The sequence below is a fragment of the Dama dama genome, chromosome 4 (assembly GCF_033118175.1).
Source record: "Dama dama isolate Ldn47 chromosome 4, ASM3311817v1, whole genome shotgun sequence".
Lineage (NCBI taxonomy): Eukaryota > Metazoa > Chordata > Mammalia > Artiodactyla > Cervidae > Dama > Dama dama.
Genome location: NC_083684.1, coordinates 63,143,264 through 63,165,381, shown reverse-complemented (window position 1 = coordinate 63,165,381; position 22,118 = coordinate 63,143,264). Strand labels below are relative to the sequence as shown.

The 22,118-nt window shown below is 40.8% G+C and overlaps 2 protein-coding genes across 2 annotated transcripts in view; one reads left to right on the top strand and one right to left on the bottom strand.

Moving 5' to 3' along the window:
- LOC133054742 (zinc finger protein 91-like) overlaps positions 1 to 21,106 on the top strand; it is a 45,659-nt gene extending 24,553 nt beyond the window's left edge. Inside the window, 3 exon segments of the mRNA XM_061140006.1 lie at positions 6,684 to 7,907; positions 20,961 to 21,009; positions 21,011 to 21,106. Coding sequence (XP_060995989.1) covers positions 6,684 to 7,907; positions 20,961 to 21,009; positions 21,011 to 21,106 — 1,369 coding nt within the window.
- On the bottom strand, positions 11,591 to 11,893 carry LOC133054758 (large ribosomal subunit protein eL43-like). The gene has a single exon (XM_061140056.1). The coding sequence runs from the start codon at positions 11,879 to 11,881 to the stop codon at positions 11,606 to 11,608; it is 276 nt and encodes a 91-aa protein (XP_060996039.1). The 5' UTR covers positions 11,882 to 11,893; the 3' UTR covers positions 11,591 to 11,605.
- Positions 21,107 to 22,118: the final 1,012 nt, after the last annotated feature.

The window sequence follows — 22,118 nt, the reverse complement described above, 5'->3', positions numbered from 1 at the left end:
GGGAGCTAAGACTACCAGGGAAGACCCTAGAAAAACTCCTATACACTTTTTTTAGTGTTGTCCCTGGGTAATTGTGTTTTACTAGTTAAATTTTCGTTCAGATAAACTGAAGCAAATTCAAGATCTGTCATTTAATGAACGTTTGTTAAAATATTTGCAAAACGGTGGAACAACAATGTAGTTGATTTTATATTATTTATGTGATGCATTCAAGACCCTGTAAAACTTTTAGAAAGACATATAGTACATACTAAATAGTTGAAACGATTATTGATGCTATGGGTACTATTCTATCTGACCTGTCAATTTTGTAAAACACTTAAAATTCAATGTTAAGTATAAATTCTTACCTTACTGGTCAAACTCTTTGCTATTCAGAACGGTCATTCATGTGTCAGAATTTTCAACATTAATAGTTAAAATAAGCTTGTTAAAAATGCGGCACATTGGCCCCACTCCAGAACTCTTAGATCAGAGCATGCTTTTTAAAAATATTTCCTGTTTCCATGATAGGGGGCTTCCCTGGTGACTCAGATGGTGAAGAATCTGCCTGCAATGTGGGAGACCCGGGTCCGATCCCTTGGTGGGGAAGATTCCTGTGGAAAAGGAAATGGCAACTCACTGCAGTATTCTTGCCTGAAAACTCCCATGGACAGAGAAGCCTGGCATGCTACAGCCCATGGGGTCGGAAAGGATCAGACATGACTGAGTGACTAACATGCTTTCCTTGATAGACAGTTTATCCTGGGCCACAGGAGTACAACTCTCAAAAATAGATAAGTCAGTGTTGATGCGATTGTTTTATAATTTCTCTTCCAGATCAGAATAGTTTCTATAGTGGTCTGTGGATCAGATTTCATTCTCTTTTCCTGGAGTAGAAATACAGTGGAAAATACGTTAGTATAAAAATTATATTCCTGTGTAACACCAGACATTCTCCTAAATCAGAACCATTTCTCTTGCTGGTTTCATCTTGGGTCACATTAGGAAGTCTTCCCAGGTCCACGTGGCTCATGTCCTTTGTATTTCAGGGGCTGCTGACATTCCAGGATGTGACCATAGATTTCACTCAAGAGGAGTGGGAATGCCTGGACCTCGCTCAGCGGGAATTGTACAGGGACGTGATGTTAGAGAACTACGGGAATCTGGCCTGCTTGGGTGAGGATCACTCGCTTATAAAATCCCTCAAAAACCCCAAAATTCCAAAAATCTCAGGGTTTTGGTTCATTCATTCTAGAATGTCTCCTGGAATTTTCTGCTTTGTCCAGTAGAGGTTAAGATCCCTACTTTCCAGGGGAAAGTAACCTTCTTTTTTGATATAACCTGCCTTCTTGTTCTTCAGTCGCTAAGTCATGTCCAACTCTTTGCGATCCTGTGGAACCCAGCAAGCCAGGCTTCCCTAGCCTTCTTTAACTCCCAGAGTTGCTCACATTCATATCCATTGAGTCAATAATGCTACTCAACCACCTCATCTTCTGCCACTCCCTTCCCCTGTACTCAATCTTTCCCAGAGTCAGGGTCTTTTCCAATAAATTGGCTCTTCGCATCAGGTGTCTGAAGTATTGGAGCTTCAGCATCAGTCCTTCCAATGAATATTCAGGGTTGATTTCTTTAGGATGGACAGGTGTGACCTCCTTGCTGACCAAGGCACTCTCAAGACTCTTCTCCAGCACCACAGTTCAAAGGCATCAATTCTTTGATGCTCAGCCTTCTTTATGTTCCAAATACCACATTCATACATGACTATTGAAAAAACCATACCTTTGACCTTTGTTGGCAAAGTGATGTCTCTGCTTTTTAATATGCTGTCTTTGTCATACCTTTTCTTCCAAAGGGCAAGCATCTTTTATTTATTTTTTTTTTTATTTATTTATTTATTTATTTTAAATTTTTATTATTATTATTATTTTTTTTTCCAGTGGGGCATCTTTTAATTTCATGGCTGCAGTCACCATCTGCAATTATTTTGGAGCCCCCGCCCCCTCCCAAAATTAAATCTGTCACTTTTCCCCTATCTATTTGCCATGAAGTGATGAGACTGGATGCCATGATCTTAGTTTTCTGAATGTTGAGTTTTAAGCCAACTTTTTCACTCTCCTCTTTCACCCCCATCAAGAGCCTTTTTAGTTCCTCTTCTATTTCTGCCATTAGAGTGATATCATCTGTCTATCTGAGGTTGTTGATATCTCTCCTGGTAATCTTGATTCCAGGTTGTGAATCATCCAGCCCAGCATTTCACATGATGTACTCTGCATAGAAATTAAATAAGCAAGGTGGCCATGTACAGCCTTGATGTACTCCTTTCCCAATCTGCAACCAGTCAACTGTTCCATGTACTATTCCATCTGTTGCTTCTTGACCTGTATATACTTCATTTTAGGTTCGTGGAAATTCTGTAATTTCTGTGGTGTCAAATAGTGACACTCTCCTCTTAAAACTGGAATTCCACTACCTGGTTTTGCCTTAGTAGTACTTGAGCATAATATCAGAATCTGATTTTGATGCATTTGTCTTTTAAAGATGCTTCCAAAAAACTATTTGGTGAAATTCTTTTTCTTAATGTTATTTTAACTTTCTACCTTGACTTCTCTCTCACCTGAATACATATTGGATTGTAAATTGATGAATATCTGAGAAAACACATATTCCTTCTTCTGATGAACAGGTCTTGTGGTCTCTAAGCCAGACCTGGTCACGTTTCTGGAGCAAATGAAGGATCCCTGGGATGTAAGGAGAATGCAGACAGCCATACACCCAGGTATGTGTCTATGGATGAAGCAGATAAGTCAGGTAAGAGGGACAAGCATTGGGGAGGAAGTCATACTTTGTCATGTGGTTTGAGAAGATCTGCTTCAGTGGAGATGATTTTGGATTAGGCTAGGTTTATTTCTGTCACTGTCATAGAGGGTCATCTCCTGACCCATTCCTGATTCTTTTCATCATTTGTGTATTTTTCTCCAGTGATTAAGTTTCATATTTACAGTTAGAACCAAAATACTTGTCTTGGCTTGGAACAACTTCCATGACCTGATAACTCATCCATTTTGGGGCGGTTTTAGAAAATCTGCATATTTCTGAGTAACTATATTAAGCCCTTTTAAAAGTGCTGATTCTGTCCCTAGTCAGAAGTGTGTGGGTGGAGCTGTGAAAAAATTGCCAAACTTGTAGGAATACTGGGGACAGATGTTTTTTGTTTTCTAACATATAATTTCCAGTGCACTGGAAACTACACATATGACCTTAGAAATTTCATACTCAAATTCTTTCTTCACTGCATAAGACACCTCATTAAAATGAGAGAATGCAAATCTGAATTTTAGGTTACATTTTCTCTTTTTTTGTATGAACTAACATTAAATGTGTTAAGTATATTTGTCACAATTCATTACTGCTAAAATGCTTTAATATATTTATTTAACTCACAGAGTTCTTAAACAAATTACTGACATTGGAGTTTCGAACATTTCCCACAGTGCTTTTTTCTGATTGTTCTTCACTATTAAGCTTATAGATTATATAGAGAAATCTTTAAGAAGAAATTTTTCTGTTCGAATAATCCTATTTTACAATGTTATGTTAGTTTTGCTATACAGAAAGAATAAGTGATACACATACATATTTCCTTTCTTGATTAGATTTCCTTCCATTCGAGGTCACCAAAGCATTGAGTAGAGTTCCCTGTGTTCTCACCATATTTTTCAAGTCTCACTTCTCATTTGATTTGTTAAGAACTCTTAGCTTATTAAATCTATCTTGTTTGTTATGAAACATCCCAGGAATTTATCATTTCTGCCATCTATTTCTGATTAGTTCTAGCTCAATATCATTTACTATTTTAGACTCTATTAGAACATGCTCAGATAACAACATGAGTGGTAAGTGGGTTAAATAATAAGTAGGCATTAGCATTTGTGAAAACGTTTTCTCTGTAAATTTGATTACTTCAAGCAAAATTAATCATTACACTGCTCAACTGCTCCTCGCTTCGTTGTTCCTGCAGGTTTCTATCTGGACTTTTCCTCTGCACCATGCTCCTTTGTCACCTCATCTTGTCCAATGTTCTGTGTTTGTGGTCTCTGTTCTGCAGGCTGCAGATCCTAGTTCCTTTTGCTCTGGTGTCTGCTCCCTGGTGGGTGAGGTGGTCCAGAGACTTGTGCCCTTATGCCCTTGAGAGGGGGTTGAAAGTTACTATTGTGACCAGAGCCTGCCCGAATCCTGAGGGCTGCTTCGCCTTTCCTCTGTGGCTGTCACTGTCTATGGCAGGGTCTGCTTCCTGATTGGTAGAGCAAAGGTCACAGATCTGAAATGAGCTCTGCTCTGATCTGTGGTGCTTCTGATCTCGTGGAACTAGTGCACACCCCCTGGGAGGGAAGCCACTGAGTGTTGCTCCTCTGGGGATGTTCTCCTCGGAGACTGCTCTGCATGTCATCTTTCATGTGCTGTGCGAGCTCTTGAGTGACCCTGTGTTGGCATTGATCTTGGCCCCACTTGAACCATGGGTATGCTGGCACTTGACCCTGGTGTCTCTCAGATGTTGTTTTCACCAGGTCACCAGCAGAGATCCACTGTAGTCATATCCCAGGTGTACATTCATTGTGGAGCTGAACCTGCTATGGTGCTATGGGGGCAATGTAGACTGTGACCTGGCCCAATTGCCTCATGTGCATGCCTACAAAGACTACAGTTGCTAAAGCCAGACTGGTCTTGACTGCCAGAGACTCATTTCCATCCAGATGTTCTGTTGGGGCTGAGTTTACCAAGCCAGTTGTGGGGTGTAACACCATGGTTTGTACAGATGCAAAAAGAGATCTCAGCTCTTCTTGCTTAGTGGCAGGGCCTTGGGGCTCAGCTGTGGTTTCAGCACCACCTGTACATTGGGACCACCCACAGGCGTGTGCTCTGAAGGTGCCCCTGGAGCCCATGAGTCTACCCTGGTGGGGAGGAGGCTGGGGAGGAGGAAGCAGCTGTGGGGGTCGTGAGATCACCCACCTAGGTGGGGGCCATTCCTAGTGCCTGGAGAGGCAGGGACAGGCACAGGGGCAGAGAGGCTGCAAGGAGGTTCTTCCCTTCGGGCATCACTCAACAGCACCGCTCTGCTTCTCTGGCGGTTCAGGCTTCCTCCACAACCATCCCTTTTGCACAGCTCTTCCCTCCCTCCCGTCCACTCAGGATGTCTCCTCACGGCAAACCGCAGTCGTCTGCCTGGTTCTGCTCTCCGAACCCCTCGTTCCAGCACCCAGCCCTTGTCTGCAGCGGAGGACACCCTCTCAGGCTGGGTGGGCAGGGCAGGGATCAGTACCCTTCGCACAGGTCTCACTCTGTCCTGCACGCTCGTTGCCGTGTACTCTTCCCACAGAGGACGCGCTCCCCATCTGTCCCAACTGAACTCCCCCCAGTGAGGGGCTTCCCTGGATGTGGAGACCTCTCCTCTCTTCAGGACCCCCAGGGTTTTGTGGGTCCCATCCTGCTGCTTTTCCTCTTTCCTTTCCTCCATCACTCTCTTGTCCTACCTGGCTCAGCAGGAATCTTTCTTGTCCTTTCAGGTGTCCAAGTTCCTCTGCCCGTGTTCCTCAGGGCTCTGTGAGAAATTTTCCACTTAAAGATGTATTCTTGATGCTTTTGTGGAGAGAGATGAACTCCCCGTCTTCCGAATCCTCTGCCATCTTGACTCCTTCTATATCAGTTTTCAGCTTAATCTAGCCAAGTGTATGCCAATTTTATGGAAATTTAAACTCTATTCCCCAAGAATAATAAGTAGAATTCCTTATTTTTTCATATCTTTCAGCTGTGTCTTCTCTCAACACCCAGGGTTTGAGGACCCAAAAGCCAGGCCTAGAAGATTTACTCCTAACAGCAAGGCTAGGAATATATGAAAGATTTCACCTTAGAAATTTACATTTAACCAAGGACTGGGAATCTATGAGGGCATATAAAGAGCGGAGAGCATGTTATGATGGACACAACCAAGTTGGTACAGTTTCCCATAAAGTAAACATTACCACCAAAAGAAATCAAGGATGTGAATCAAATGAGGAAAAACCAATTTTAGATGACGAATTTCAGTCATTAACATTTGAAGTTAAGTGTATATTTGTCAGCAAAAATCCACATGATCTCTTGAAACATACATGTTCTCTGAAGGGAAATGTGGAAAACCTGGAAAGTCACCTAGTCTCTACTGCAAATGTTCATTCAAACCTATACTCTGAGCATAGCTGTCTATTAAATATACATTCAAACATGTCGGGAAACCAGAAACTTAAACATGAGGGGAAAAATTCCCGATACAATCAATTTGAGGGATCCTTTAACAAGGGTTTCTTGTTCTTCAACCAACAACTCTTTTCTCCTTGTTCCAAAATCTGTAATGTTGATAATAATGGGAGACACCTTACTCGACCATCATTGTTCAATACATATGGAGGTATAATTAGTGTTGAACAACTTTACAAGTGTAACAAAGTGAGTAATGCCTTAAGCAGGAGCTCTACCCCAAATAATTACAAGAGTATGCATGATGGAATGAGAAGCTCTTCATGCAATGAAACTGGCCATAATGTTGACCAAGTCTCATATCTCGTGAAAGAACAGGGACATCAATTTTCAGATAAGAATTCTGAACATAATAAGTGTAGGGATATATTTTATCAAAGCTCAAATCTTACTATTAATACTTATAAGAGTATTGATGTTGGAGAGAAGACTTATAATTGTTATGATTATGGTAAAGTTTTTAACCAGTCTTCAAAACTTATTCAACAGCAGATAATTCAGAGTAAGCAGAAACATCACAAGTGTAATACATGTGGAAAAGTCTTTAGTAACTCACCAAATCTAAGTAGACATAGGAAAATTCATACAGGAAGGAAACAATTCAAATGTCCAGCATGTGGCCAAACCTTTAATCAGAGTTCATATTTAATGGAACATCTGCGAATCCATACTGGGGAGAAACCATATGAATGTACAGAATGTGGCAAAGGCTTTAACTGCTGTTCATGTGTTACTCAACATCAGCAAATTCATACCAGAGAGAGAACTTATAAATGTACAGCATGTGGGAAGGCTTTTAAGAAGAGTTCAACTTTAACTCAACATCAGCGAATCCATACTGGGGAGAGACCTTACAAATGTACAGCATGTGGCAAGGCGTTTAACCAGATTTCAAGTTTAACTCAACATCAGCGAACCCATACTGGGGAGAGACCTTATAAATGTACAGCATGTGGCAAGGCTTTTAAGCAAAGTTCAGCTTTAACTCCACATCAGCGAATCCATACTGGGGAGAGACCATATAAATGTACAGACTGTGGCAAAGCCTTTATCAATTATTCACTTCTTACTCAACATCAACGAATCCATACTGGGGAGACACCTTATAAATGTGGAGAATGTGGCAAAGCCTTTATCAATTATTCACTTCTTACTCGACATCAACGAATTCATACTGGGGAGACACCTTATAAATGTACAGCATGTGGCAAGGCTTTTAACCAGAGTTCAACTTTAACTCAACATCAACAAATCCATACTGGGGAGAGACCTCATAAATGTACAGCATGTGGCAAAGCCTTTATCCGTTATTCTTTTCTCACTCGACATCAACGAATCCATACTGGGGAGAGACCTTATAAATGTACAGCATGTGGCAAGGCTTTTAAGCAGAGTTCAAATTTAACTCAACATCAGCGAATCCATACCGGAGAAAGACCTTATAAATGTACAGAATGTGGCAAAGCCTTTAACCATTATTCAATTCTTACTCAACATCAACGAATCCATACTGGGGAGAGACCTTATAAATGTACGGACTGTGGCAAAGCCTTTTCTCAGAGTTCAGGTCTTTCTCGACATCAGAGAGTTCATGCTGCAGAGAAATGTTAGAAATGTAAGGAATGTGGCAAAGGATTTCCTCACAGCCATCACCTCACTCACAATCAGAGAATTCATACTGCAGAGAAAGCCTAGAAATGAATTGGTGATTAAAAAAAAAAAAGTTTGTCCTAAATGTACAGTTTTATATATATATATATAAACACTCGTTTTCTTTGGAAAGATACATAAATGAAATAAAAAAACGTAGAAAACTGCTTAATCAAACATTAAATGTAACTCAATACCAGAGAATTCATACTAGAAAGCATTTCATTAGTACCACTTTTTTTGAATTACTCTAAGCAGAAACACTCTAGCAAGTATCCCATAAGTAAAACACATACAAAATTGATATGTTAGTATGGATCACAAGATGAAGGGGTGGATATTTGCAGAGGTATAATTATTATTAATGTATGCCTGTTTATGTTAACGTTATTTGAGATTATTAAGGAAGCAAAACGAATGTAATTCAACTCTCAAATTACTACATGCTGTGATTTGTTTCTATTGTATATATGAACTTATGTTGTTGATGTTTGTTGCCCAATGGTAAGAGAAGCCCTTCTATATTACGTGGGAATCATTTATATTTATTCTCCAATTTACAAGATTAAGAACATAGTCATGTTATATACACACTAAACCTCTGAATGGAGGTCTTTGTCACTGATGTCAAACACCTCTGTGGTCACCATGATGTAAGTCTCAGGAAATAATTCAAAGTAAGACAGAAGTTTGCTCTATGTTTTCAATAATTATGTCAGTTGCTTTTTAATCATAAAACAAGGATAGTTCATGAAAATTGAAGGTATTTTGATAACAGCAACATAGAGAAATCATGCATATTACCTGGCAGGCTTGAAGTAAGGACACCTCTTCTATCTGATGTAAGTACAGAAAATTCTTTCTGGAAAAGTCATATTAATATAATTAATGTCCATCCATGTTTACTAAATTAGCCTCCATTTTGTAAACCATATACATCACATTCTCAGATCATTTCATAAGAGAAACAGGAAAGTTTTTAGAAGCTTGTAATGTGTATTTTAATCAAGAATCAAACAACAATTGTAAAAGGTTTTATTCCATCTGTGTAAAATTAATGTATGTTAATTAATAAAAGTGAATGGTTTTTCAGTGTTACAATTGATGTGGAATGAATGAAGGATTAACGCACCACCAGCATTAACCTCTCCCACCTATTTAAGGTTGCAGGAAAGGTAACGTAATGATAAACTATTTGAAGCACAGGGGGATGACATCTGTAGAAATTAGTTCCTTACTGCCGTTAAACCTCTCATAACTTCATATATTTCCCACCATTTCTATGTTGTATCTCCACTCCCATTTTGTCTACTTGAACATCATGGTGGTTCTAGTAAGAAGGATCATACAGAGTACTGTTGAGAGCTCCCCTGAACTGCTCCATGCTGTTGCTGCCTCAGCGTCTGTCTGGGGAGCAGACAGCCTGCAGGTCCTTGAACTCACACCAGCCAGTCCTGTGAGCACCTGCACTAGATGACCCCTTCCTTGACACCAGCAGTCTTGCTGAAACCCAGGGTCTACTACACAGACCCCCCTTCAGTGATACACTCAGACCTCACGAGAATCCTGCTAGTCTTTCTTTGAATGGACCCATCCACACTCAGGCTGTGAGACCCACAGCACTTCACCCAGGGTCAGGTCTGAACCCCAAGTACTGGAATTTTCTCTGCCTGGTTCTAGCCTTGACCTTCCTCAGGGGCCCTCAAGGCTTGCTGTGAATTCTCTGAGGACCTAGAGTGATAAACTTACCTGCTGCAATTGGCCTTTGTTCTGTTAGCTAAAACTTTTCAGGGGCTCATTTAAGCAAATGTAAGTTTAACAAAGTCCCAAAAAGAATAATCAAAAGCCATGATGGGAAAATTCTGTCTAAACCAAGATGTGTAAAATGTTACCCTGTATAAATCTTAGCACATGTGTCTTGTAAGGCTTAAAGGAACTGTTTTCTCATGGCTTTGGCATACTTTGAATGCAATATATAAATATCTGAAGATATATAAATAATATAATTTATATAACACACATTGAATACAAGATATAAATATCTGAAAATATACATGTTAGCAGTGAGAAAACCAAGAAGGAATATGTGAGTGTATGTGTATTCTTACACATTTAATTAGAGAATATAGAAATGCTAGATCAAAACTGGTCATATCTGAATTCCAGTTGTTTTACTAAAAACTATAAAATTTGTCAATTTGTTGATTAATCTGTTTTGTCTACTTTTCATGGAATTCATTTCCTTAAATGTCAGGAGGTTATGTTTTTTAAGGAACTTCCACATGGTCTACCCACGTGACTGCCACAGCTTATATTTCCTCCAGCCATGTAGGAGGTTCCCTGATCTCCAAACCCCTTCAGCGTTTATGATATTATTAGTGGGCTTTTTGCTCATTGTTCTTCTGACTGGAATGAGGTCATACATCATTGTAGCTTTGCTCAGCGTTTCTTATTGTTTAGCGCTGGTGAGCATCTTTCTTTTGCCTCCTGCCCATGGAAAAGAGCAAGCTGCCCCGCCCAGCCTCAGCAGCTGTGGGGCACAGGCTTAGTCTCCCCACAGCATGTGGAGTATTCCTGGATCGGGGATGAGGCCCTTGTCCCCTGCACTGTCAGATGGATTCTCTACCATCGATTGACGAGTCTGTTTAGCTTTTTTCTCCTATTGAGTCATATATATATATTTATATTTATTTATTGGAATATAATTGCTTTACAATATTGTGTTAGTTTGTTCTGTATGACATCGTCAATCAGCCGTAAGTGTACATAAATCTCCCTCTTGGCCCTCCCTCCCGTGGTCTCCGTTTCACCCCTCTCCTCAGCACAGAGCACCAAGCTGAGCTCCCTGTGGTTAACAGCAGCTTTCCACCAGCTACCTATTTTCACCATCGGTTCAGTTCAGTTTCTCAGTCGTGTCTGACTCTGCGACCCCATGGAGTGCAGCACACCAGGTCTCCCTGTCCATCACCAACTCCTGGAGCTTGCTCAAACTCATGTCCACTGAGTCAGTGATGCCATCCAACCACCTCATCCTCTGTCGGCCCCTTCTCCTCCCCCTTTCAATCTTTCCCAGCGTCAGGGGCTCTTCAAATGAGTCACTTCTTCACATCAGATGGTCAAAGTATTGAAGTTTCAGCTTCAACATCAGTCCTTCCAAAGAATATCAGGACTGATTTCCTCTAGGATGGACTGGTTGGATCACCCTGCAGTCCAAGGGACTCTCAAGAGTCTTCTTCAATGTTTTACCCATGGTGGTGTATATATGTCAATGGTACCCTTTCAATTGGTCCCCCTCTTCTTCTCCTGCTGTGACCACGTCTGATCTCTATATTTGTGCAAATATTGTCTTAACAGATATGTATGGAATTTCAAAAATGGTATTGATGAACTTATTTACTGAGCAGGAATATAGGCGCAGAGGTAGTTCTTAAGCTTTTGCATGTTAAGCTTTCAAGGCATAAAATACATTGACAATCATTCCACGTATTTTACTGTTGTAGCCATGCGTTCTGGGAAACAAACTGACTCAGAAGGACAATGCAGATAGTGGAGTGCGGTTTATTACACCCGCGGGGCCAAGGCAGAGTCTCCTCTTAGCAAGGACCCCGAACAGTTTTTTTATTTTGTTACATAAATTAACCCATTTATTATAGGCTAGCAACATTATCAAATGGTGGTGCTTCTACTGGTCCCTCAATTCCTTCAGTCTTCTGATGGCAGACTTTACTGTGACAGCAGAAGTGGTGTTGTAGGTCCAGGCACCACCAGCTACTGTTTTCATGCAGGAACCACAGTGCCAAATGCCCACAGCTCTTCTCTTCATCTTGGTTTTGCCACAGAAAGAGCAGGTATACTTGGCGTGCTGGCTGATTTCAATTTTCTTCACCATTTTCCTGAGGGAGGCACCAAAACGGGTCCCGTATTTGCCCACGATTCCGACCTTGGTGCGTTTCGCCATGTTAACGCAACCTAGATCCGAGCCCAAGAGAGCCCGAACAGTTTTTGAGAAAACTTTATATACTCTAAGTGTACTTGCTCAAACCCACCTCCAGAAATTCCTTGAAACTAGTCTGGACAAGGTAAAAGAGAGACACGATCAAAGTTAACCCATGATTCATGTGTCACAGGACTGAATAAACAGTGGATATTTATCAACATGCCTGTGGTCATATCCGAATAAACAGAATGGAATTTACCATTTTGTTGTATTACAGAGATAATTACCATATTCTTTTAGGCAACAGAGTCCAAGTACAACTCCTGAGGCTCTTTGATGGGGGGGGCGGGGTGGGATCTGATTTTCCATTGGTATGCCATTTCTATAGACACCAGGGCACAAAGTTCAGAGTCCACTGGGAGGGTGACCATGCCTTTAGCCTAATGCTCACAGCCTGGCCTAAGACGGAGTCCAGCTCTGTCTGTTTCCTCCTTCATTACCAAGTGAAAGAAGCCCATTTGAAAATGCTACAAAAAGTAGGATTTTTACAATATGACTTTTTGGTGTAGGTAAATGTTCTTAAGTGTGCTCGTTGTGTCTGAGTATCTGTGATCCCAGGGGCTGTAGCCTGCCATGCTCACCTCTCTCCATTGATTTCCCAGGAAAGGATACTGAAGTGGCTTGCCATCTCTTCCTCCAGGGGATCTTCCTGACCCACAGATCGAACCCACATCACCTGGATGACCTGTATCAGCAGGCAGATTCCTTACCACTCATTCACCTGGGAATCTAGTAAGAAATATAGAAGAGATTAAAAAGGTCCATGATTACTGTGGGATTCAAAGGAGGGACTATGAATATCCTAAGTCTAGAGAACTTTCAGGACCATGAAATAATTTGTGTTAAACTGTCATGATGGACACATGTTATTAAACATTTATCTAGAGATATGGAGTGCACATTCCTAAAAGAGGAACACAGGGGTAAACTAGAGGGTTTATCTATTTACTGCCCATGTAGATTCAGCAGTGGTAACAAATGCTCACTCTGGTGGGGAAAGCTAAGTAGGGAGATTGTCCACATGTGGGAACAACAGGTATATGGGAAATGTCTATACTTTATTCTCAAATCTGCTGTGAAATAAATCTTCTACAAAGTTGGTACTGGTGAATGCAGACTGAATATTTTTTAGAATATATAATAGGAGAAAGATGAATATGCTTCTATCTTTAATTTTTCCTTGGTCATTATGCTTTAAAGATGTGGGAAAATAGAGCTCTCTAAATGGAGGAGACAACGAACTGTAGCAGTCGATTCATAAAACCTAGAAAAACACACAGGAAGTAGAGCAACATTCTCACATATTAATTCATGTTTAATGTAACTTATGACAACACCGATCATTACTTCCTTGGTTGGTCATCAGATAGCATTTAGGGCATCGTTTTCAGAGGCATTTGGCTCCGCCCATACGCACTGTGAACCTAGCGTGTCCAGCTCAGTTCAGTTCAGTTCAGTTCAGTTGCTCAGATGCCTTGGACTGCAGCTCTCCAGGCCTCCTGCTGCCCCTGGTTTCTTCTCCAAGAAAGCGAGGATGGAAGTGCCTCCAGGCTCTTGGTCTCTGAAGTTGGAGGTGCCACGCCTGCAGAGAGGTGGTCACAAAGCAAATCATTTCGTGAAATCCTGTGTCCCCAGGCTGCAGAGGGGGTGTGAACAAAACTAAGGACAGGGGAGATCTTTGGGAAGAATTCTGCAAGTAAAGCCTGGCAGGAACCCAAGACCCCCAGGTGATTCCGACAAAAACTCACCTCTACCCTCCCAGCCACCACGGGTACAGGCGGGCTGTGGACCACCACACCTTTCTAGGATAGAAAGAGCCCCTCCCCAGGGAATCAGGTTGACCTTCTTTGTTTCTAGAAGCTCCCTCCCTCTACCCTCCCTTCCTGAGGTCTCAGGTGTTAGGTTTCCCCTCAGGGCTCTGAATGCAGGTCTTCCTCTTGCACTTTTATCACAACCCTCTTAGGCTGGTTCAGGTAGGCCAGAAGGAGCGTACATTGTCTCTCGTGAACTGTTCTCTGTAACTCGAAAACGAAGGAGAAGAACTAGCCCGGACGATCTGCAAATAGTGTAGAGCATCAGGATGTGATTAGCATTATCAGGTTAGTCTTGATTCCCCACTACAAATTGGGAACACAGAAAGTCGAGAAGGAGCTCAGAAAAGGGTGAGGGAAACAGGAAAACTTTTTCTTCTCTTTCCCTGCAGCAGTTGCAGGTTAAACAGCTGCATGGATGCCTTTGAAGGTATTTTCTCAAGATGCAGATGTGAGTTTGCGACGTAACATCCCCAGAGAAGACGCAGAGCAGGAGGAAGAAGAGGAGGAAATGGCAGCTTCTCAGGTAGGAGTCCTGTCCCGGGTCTGGGGCTGTGTCTGCTTTTCTTCCTGAAATGCCTGGACTGAGACCCTGCAAACCTTTAGTTCTCTGCTTCTAACTTTTCTGCCTGGGTGTTTGTTATCAACTTCTTTATTTTTTCCTTTTCCTCTTATCCCAGTGAAGCCTGGCTCTTTAGAACACTTCTCCCTTGTATCCCAGAATCTTGTCTCCCTTGTCTGTATCCTGGCTTTCTACGGAGCATGATGAATTCTCAACTTATGAATCAGCGACTTTCAACGGGTGAATATATTCCGTTTGTGAGAGAGAATCACGGAGAGGCACTGGTATCCGAGATTCCCACTGGGATGTGGTACGGTGTTGGGATCTTAGGGAACTAGGGGAAATGTCGTGATGAGTTTACATGTGGATGCCATTTCAGCTCTTTAGGAGTTATAAAATGCCCTTATATATTGAATAAACTCAGTGATCCAGAATTTTTCAGAAAATGCTCAGAAATAAAAAGAAAACTAGGAGATACTATCCTCTGTAATGCTAAGACTTAATAGTGAAACACATTGTTAGGTAGTTAGAATAGGGAAAAAGAGTCCAAAATGGCGGTGGCTAAAAGACCTGGAAGGGAAAGCCCGCGAAAATAGAACAAAGGAAGGTCCGAGGACTGGAGTGAGAACCTCAGGGAAAACAAAAAAGCGCCTGCCTAGGCCCGATTTACATAAGACAGACCCAGAGGCAGAGAAACAGATAAAAAGAGGAGCCAAAGCCCCTCTTCCTTCTTGTCTCCATCTCTCTCTCTCCCGCGCGATGGGGTGATCTTCTCTTCGTGTCTTGGGATCGATTTGTTCTCACAACTCAAAGATGGGTTTTCCAGGTATTATCTAAATAAATAGAGCTCTAACACTGATTTACTTAAGAGCTATAACACGGTCTGTCATCCGAGAGCCGTGACCCGCCAAGGGGCTTTAATGTCCATCACTCCAAATTTTTGTTGTGATGAGAGAAAGAAGAGAGGAACAGACACTCGCGTGACAACATTGTTAGGATACAAAACAGAGGAAGTATATATGAAATGAATTTTGCATAAAAGTGATATTTTTTATGTTAGGTTCAAGTTATAATTTCCTTGTTTTTTCTGAAATGCCCAGGTTCTGATAGTGCATCTTCCGTGCGATCCATTTACACCATGACAGATGATGTCCACTGGCTCTGGTGATTTCTCTGAGATTATCAGGCTATAAAGTTCACTTTGTTTCCTCTGTCTTTAAACAAGGCTGTGGAAAAATGGAATGAGGACCATGTGAAAACCCGCACAGTTAATGGAGAAACTCCACATCTTCTTGGTTTCTCTTTGCTTTGGAAAATGAACACTCACTGTGTTGATGATCGATACTGGGTTTTGGGAGTGGGAGTTTTCATCACTCAAGCCCAAGTGTGATGTTTCCAGTACACTCCTCGGTCATATCACAGACACGGTCTTACATTTTTGCATTTTTTTTATCAAAATATTTGCAACAATCTTATTGACGGTAATCTGTTTTCACCTGTGTTGAATTTCTAAGATACAGCTCTGCAAAATGATACAGTTTTTCAAGACATTAAAGTTTCAGCGCCAACAGCTCTAATTTATCTTATACCATTGTATATGTTTGCACCCTAGTGTATTTAAAATATACAAAGAATATCATCTACACGTAGATGTATATATTTTAACCCATTAAAAATAATCTCGATTTTATTGACATGAATATGAATGACTGAACTGAACATGAACTGATTTTATTGACATGAATATCGATTTTATTGACATGAATATGAATGAAGTCAGCTGAACTGAACTGAACTGAACATGAATCACTTCAGTTCAGTCGCTCATTTGTGTCTGACTCTTTGCGACCCCATGAACCGCAGCACTCCATGTCTCCCTGTCCATCACCAACTCCTGGAGTTTACCCAAACTCATGTCCATTGAGTCAGTGATGCCATCTAACCATCTCATCCCGTCGTCCCCTTCTCCTCCTGCCTTCAATCTTTCCCAACATCAGGGTCTTTTCAGATGAGTCAGTTTTTGGCATCAGATGGCCAAAATATTGGAGTTTCACCTTGAACACAAGTCCTTCCAATGAACTTCCAGACTGATTTCCTTTAGGATGGACTGATTGCATCTCCTTGCAGGCCAAGGGACTCTGAAGAGTCTTCTGCAACACCACATTTCAAAAGCAACAATTCTTCTGTGCTCAGCTTTCTTTATAGTCCAACTCTCACATCCATACATGACTATTGAAAAAACCATAGCCTTGACTAGACGGACCTTTGTGGACAAAGTAATGTTTCTGCTTTTTAATATGCTGTCTAGGTTGGTCATAACTTTCCTTGCAAGGAGTAAGCGTCTTTTAATTTCGTGGCTGCAGTCACCATCTGCAGTGATTTTGAAGGCACCAAAAATGAAGTCAGCCACTGTTTCCATTCTTTCCCCATCTATTTGCCATGAAGTGATGGGACCGGATGCCGTCATCTTAGTTTTCTAATGTTAGCTTTTCCTTAATACTCTTACTCAGTATGTAGTCTCATTTTAATATATGTCTGTATGCAAGAAAATGTTAAAATTATTTTTCTATCTTGTTTTGGTATTCTCCCCAGTTATATGAAGTTCTTTTTAAAAAATACACTTATTTATGTTTGACTGAGTTGTGTCTTGGTCATAGCCTGCAGAATCTTGGAGCCTTGTGGGACACTTTGTTGAAGCATGCAAACTTTAGCTGTGGGTGTGGCATCTAGTTCTCTAACAAGGGACTGAACCCAGCCCCCTGACTTGGGAGCTCAGACTACCAGGGAAGACCCTAGAAAAACTCCTATACTCTTTCTTTAGTGTTGTCTCTGTGTATTTGTGTTTTACTAGTTAAATTTTAGTTCCGATAAAATTAAGCAAATTCAAGATCTGTCATTTAATGAATGTTTGACAAAATATTTGTTAATCAGTGAAAAAACAATGTTGTTGATTTTATATTATCTATGTGATGCATTCAAGACCCTGTAAAAACTTTTAGAAAGACTTATAGTATATACTAAATATTTCAAAGGATTATTGCTGCTATGGGTACTATTCTATCAGACCTGTCAATTTTGTAAAACACTTAAAATTCAAACTTAAGTATTAATTCTTACCTTAGTGGTCTACCTCTTTGCTATTCAGAACGGTCATTCATGTATCAGAATTAAATCTATGTAAATCTATGGCTGATTCATATCAATGTATGACAAAACCCACTGAAATGTTGTGAAGTAATTAGCCTCCAACTAAAAAAAAAAAAAAAAAAGCGACACATTGGCCCCACTCCAGAACTCTTACTTAGATCAGAGCATCATGCTTTCTAAAAATATTTCCTGTTTCCTTGATAGGGGGCTTCCCTGGTGGCTCAGATGGTGAAGAATCTGCCTGCAATATGGGAGACCCGGGCCCGATCCCTTGGTGGGGAAGATTGCCCTGGAGAAGGAAATGGCAACTCTCTCCAGTATTCTTGCCTGAAAAATCCCATGGACAGAGAAGCCTGGCATGCTACAGTCCATGGTGTTGGAAAGAATCAGACATGACTGAGTCACTAACATGGTTTCCTTGATAGACAATTTATCCTGTGTCACACGAGTACAACTCAAAAATAGATAGGTCATTGTTGATGTGATTCTTTTATAATTTCTCTTCCAGATCAGAATAGTTTCTATAGTGGTCTGTGGATCATATCTCATTCTCTTTTCCTGGGGTTATAAATACTGTGGAACATACAGCAGCATAAAAATTATATTCTTGTGTAACACCAGACATTCTTCTAAATCAAAACCATTTCTCTTGCTGGTTTCAACTTGGGTCACATTAGGAAGTCTTCCCAGGTTCACGTGGCTCATGTCCTTTATATTTCAGGGGCTGCTGACATTCCAGAATGTGACCGTAGATTTCACTCAAGAGGAGTGGGAATGCCTGGACCTCAGTCAGTGGGATTTATTCAGGGACGTGATTTAGACAATTACGGGAATCGGGCTTGCTTGGGTGAGGATAACTTGCTTCCAGAATCCCTTATGTATACTCAGGGTTTTAGTTCATTCATTCTACAATGTTTCCTGGAATTTTCTGCTTTGTCCAGTAGAGGTTAAGATCCCTACTTTCTAGGGGAAAATAACCTTTCTTGATGTAACCTGCCTCCTTGTTGTTCAGTCGCTAAGTCCTGTTCAACTCTTTGTGATCCCGTGGAATGCAGCAAGCCAGGCTTCCCTAGCCTTCTTTGACTCCCAGAGTTTGCTCAAATTCATATCCACTGAGTCAATAATGCTATTCAACCATCTCATCTTCTGCCACTCCCTTCTCCTGCCCTCAATCTTTCCCAGCATCAGGGTCTTTTCCAATGAATTGGCTCTTCGCATCAGGTGGCAGAAGTATTGGAGCTTCAGCATCAGTCCTTCCAATGAATATTCAGGGTTGATTTCTTTAGGATTGACTGGTGTGATCTCCTTGCTGACCAAGGCACTCTCAAGACTCTTCTCCACAGTTCAAAGGCATCAATTCTTTGGTGCTCAGCCTTCTTTATGTTCCAAATATCATATCCATACGTGACTATTGAAAAAACCACAGCTTTGACTTTACGGACCTTTGTTGGCAAAGTGATGTCTCTGCTTTTTAATATGCTGTCTTTATCATAGCTTTTCTTCCAAAGGGCAAGCATCTTTTAATTTCATGGCTGCAGTCACCATCTGCAGTAACTTTGGAGCCCCCGCCCCCTCCTAAAATTCAATCTGTCACTGTTTTCACTTCTCCCCTATCTATTTGCCATGAAACGATGAGACTGGATGCCATGATCTTAGTTTTCTGAATGTTGAGTTTTAAGCCAACTTTTTCACTCTCCTCTTTCACCCCCATCAAGAGCCTTTTAGTTCCTCTTCAATTTTTGCCATTAGAGTGATATCATCTGTCTATCTGGGGTTGTTGATATCTCTCCTGGTAATCTTGATTCCAGGTTGTGATTCATCCAGCCCAGCATTTCACATGATGTACTCTGCATAGAAATTAAATAAGCAGGGTGGCCATGTACAGCCTTGATGAACTCCTTTCCCAATCTGCAACCAGTCAACTGTTCCATGTATGATTCTAACTGTTGCTTCTTGACCTGCGTATCATTCATTCTAGGTTCTTGGAAATTCTGTAAGTTCTGTGGTATCAAATAGTGCCACTCCCCTCTTAAAACCGGAACTCCACTGCGTGCTTTTGCCTTAGTAGTACTTGAGCATAATATCAGAATCTGATTTTGATGCATTTGTCTTTTAAAGATGCTTCCAATAAACTATTTTGTGAAATCATTTTTTTAATGCTACTTTAACTTTCTCCCTTGACTTCTCTCTCACCTGTACACACATTGGTTTGGAAATTGATGAATATTTCAGAAAACACATATTCCTTTTTCTGATGAACAGGTCTTGTGGTCTCTAAGCTGGACCTGGTCACGTTTCTGGAGCAAATGAAGGATCCCTGGGATGTAAGGAGAATGGAGACAGCCATACACCCAGGTGTGTGTCTATGGATGAAGCAGATAAGTCAGGTGAGAGGGACAAGCTTTGGGGAGGAAGTCATACTTTGGCGTCCGGTTTGAGAAGATCTGCTTCAGTGGAGATGATTTTGGATTAGCCTAGGTTTATTTCTGTCACTGTCATAGAGCGTCATCTCCTGACCCATTCCTGATTCTTTTTTATTATTTGTGTATTTTTCTCCAGTGATTAATTTTCACATTCACAGTTAGAACCAAAATACTTGTCTTGGCCTGGAACAACTCGCATGACCTAATAACTTGTCCATTTTGGGGAGGTTTTAGAAAATCTGCATATTCCTGAGTAACTATATTAAGCACTTGAAAAAGTGCTAATTCTGTCCGTAGTCAGAAATGTGTGGGTGGAGCTGTGAAAAAATTTCCAAACGTCTAGGAATACTGGGGACAGATTTTTTTTGTTTTTTACCATATTTTTTCGAGTCCACTGGAAACTACACATATGACCTTAGAAATTTCATAGTCAAATTCGTTCTTCACTGCCTTGTGAGAGCCATGCTTTCCAGGAAACAAACTCACTCAGAAGGACAATGCAGATAGTGAGTGCAGTTTATTAAACCGGCGGGCCCAAGGTAGAGTCTCCTCTTAGCCAAGGGCCCAGACCAACATTTGTGAAAATCTTTTATACCCCATGTGTACGTGTCCAAACCCACCACCCCAATCCCTTGATGCGTACAAAGGAAGGGTAAATACAATCACAATAATCCCATCATTCACGTGTTTGTGTTCAAACAGTTAATAATCAATAAGCCCACGGTTACATTCCAACCAGTTAATAACCGATAAGCCTGTGCTTACATTCTGATAGATAGTGCCCGGAGGCAGGGGTGATTAGTGTTTGTTTTCCCTTAGGTGATGAGTAACCTGGATATGATCTTCAAGGTTCCCCTGTCTGGAGGGGTCTTATCCTTCCATTGTCGTTCCCACAGGCACTAAGCAGAGAGTTCAGAGTCCACTGGAGAGGTGGCCAAGCACGATCAGCACAGACAGGCCTGAGATGGCGCCCAGGCCCTATGAATTCCTTCTTTATTCCCCCCTCTTGATGCTCTTAACTCATATTATGAGCATCATTCATAGGGACATATTGCAGCCTGGCTCTCCAACTGCCAGTTAGGGAGAATGACTTCAACCTTCATCACGAACTCACATCTTACTCAACATCAGAGAATTCATACTGGAAGAAAAACCTTATAAATGTAAGGAAAGAGGCAAAGGCTTTAATCAGAGCTCTCACCTTACTAAACATCAGAAAACACATACTGGAGAGAAACTCTAGAAATAAAATAAGTGATGGAAGAGGTTTGTCCTAAACATACACTTCAGAAAATACAGGATGGTTTATTTAAGAAAGATAAGAAATGACATAAAACAATGTAGAAAAGTATTTAATGAATGTTAAATCTAAATAAATACCAGATATTGCACACTAGAAAAAGTGAAAGTTGCTCAGTTGTGTCCAACTCTGCAACCCCAGGGACTGTGTCCATGGAATTCTCCAGGCCAGAATACTGGAGTGGGAGGTGGATTCTTTACCAACTGAACTTTCAGGGAAGCCCGCACACTAGAAAGCATTTCATCAATCCTGTTTTTTGAAGTTCTCTTCAGGAGAAGTATTGTAGATAGTAATCCATAGTTAAAACATAGAAAAATGATATGTTAGTATGGATCAGAAGATGAAGCATTGGTATTTAGAAATGTACAATTATTAGCGATATATCTTTGCTTATATTGACATGATTTGTGATTATTTGAAAACCAAGATATGTTCTTGAACTCTCAAATTACTCCATGCTGCTATGCTTCATTTTTAGTGTGTATGCAAAGTTATGTTTTTGATGATTGCTACTCAAAGATGAGACAAGGCCTTCTATCCTAGAGAGAAATCATTTATATTTATTCTCCATTAGGAGATTAAGGACACAGTGATGTAGCATGTACACTGAACATTTAAATGGAGGTGTTAGTCATTCATGCCAAACATCCCTATAAGTCACCATGAAGTAAGTGTTCAGGGAGTAATTCCACATATTAAAGTAAGATGCACATTTTCAATAGTTATGTCACTTGCATTTTAAGGAAAATACAATGACAGTTCACTGAACTCTTGATGTATCTTTATAATATCAACAGATGTCATGAATATTAGTTGACATGTTTCAAATAAAGATACCTCTGATACCCTAGAAATGTATGGAAACCCTTCTCAGAAAAGGCATGTAATTAGTGTACATCTTGTTTCGTTCGTAAATGATTAGCCTCCATTTTAAAACCTTAGAAATGAGTTCTGA

What these genes read in the sequence shown, in the direction of transcription:
- LOC133054758 (XM_061140056.1), bottom strand. Translation starts at nt 11,881, where the DNA reads ATGGCGAAACGCACCAAGGTCGGAATCGTGGGCAAATACGGGACCCGT.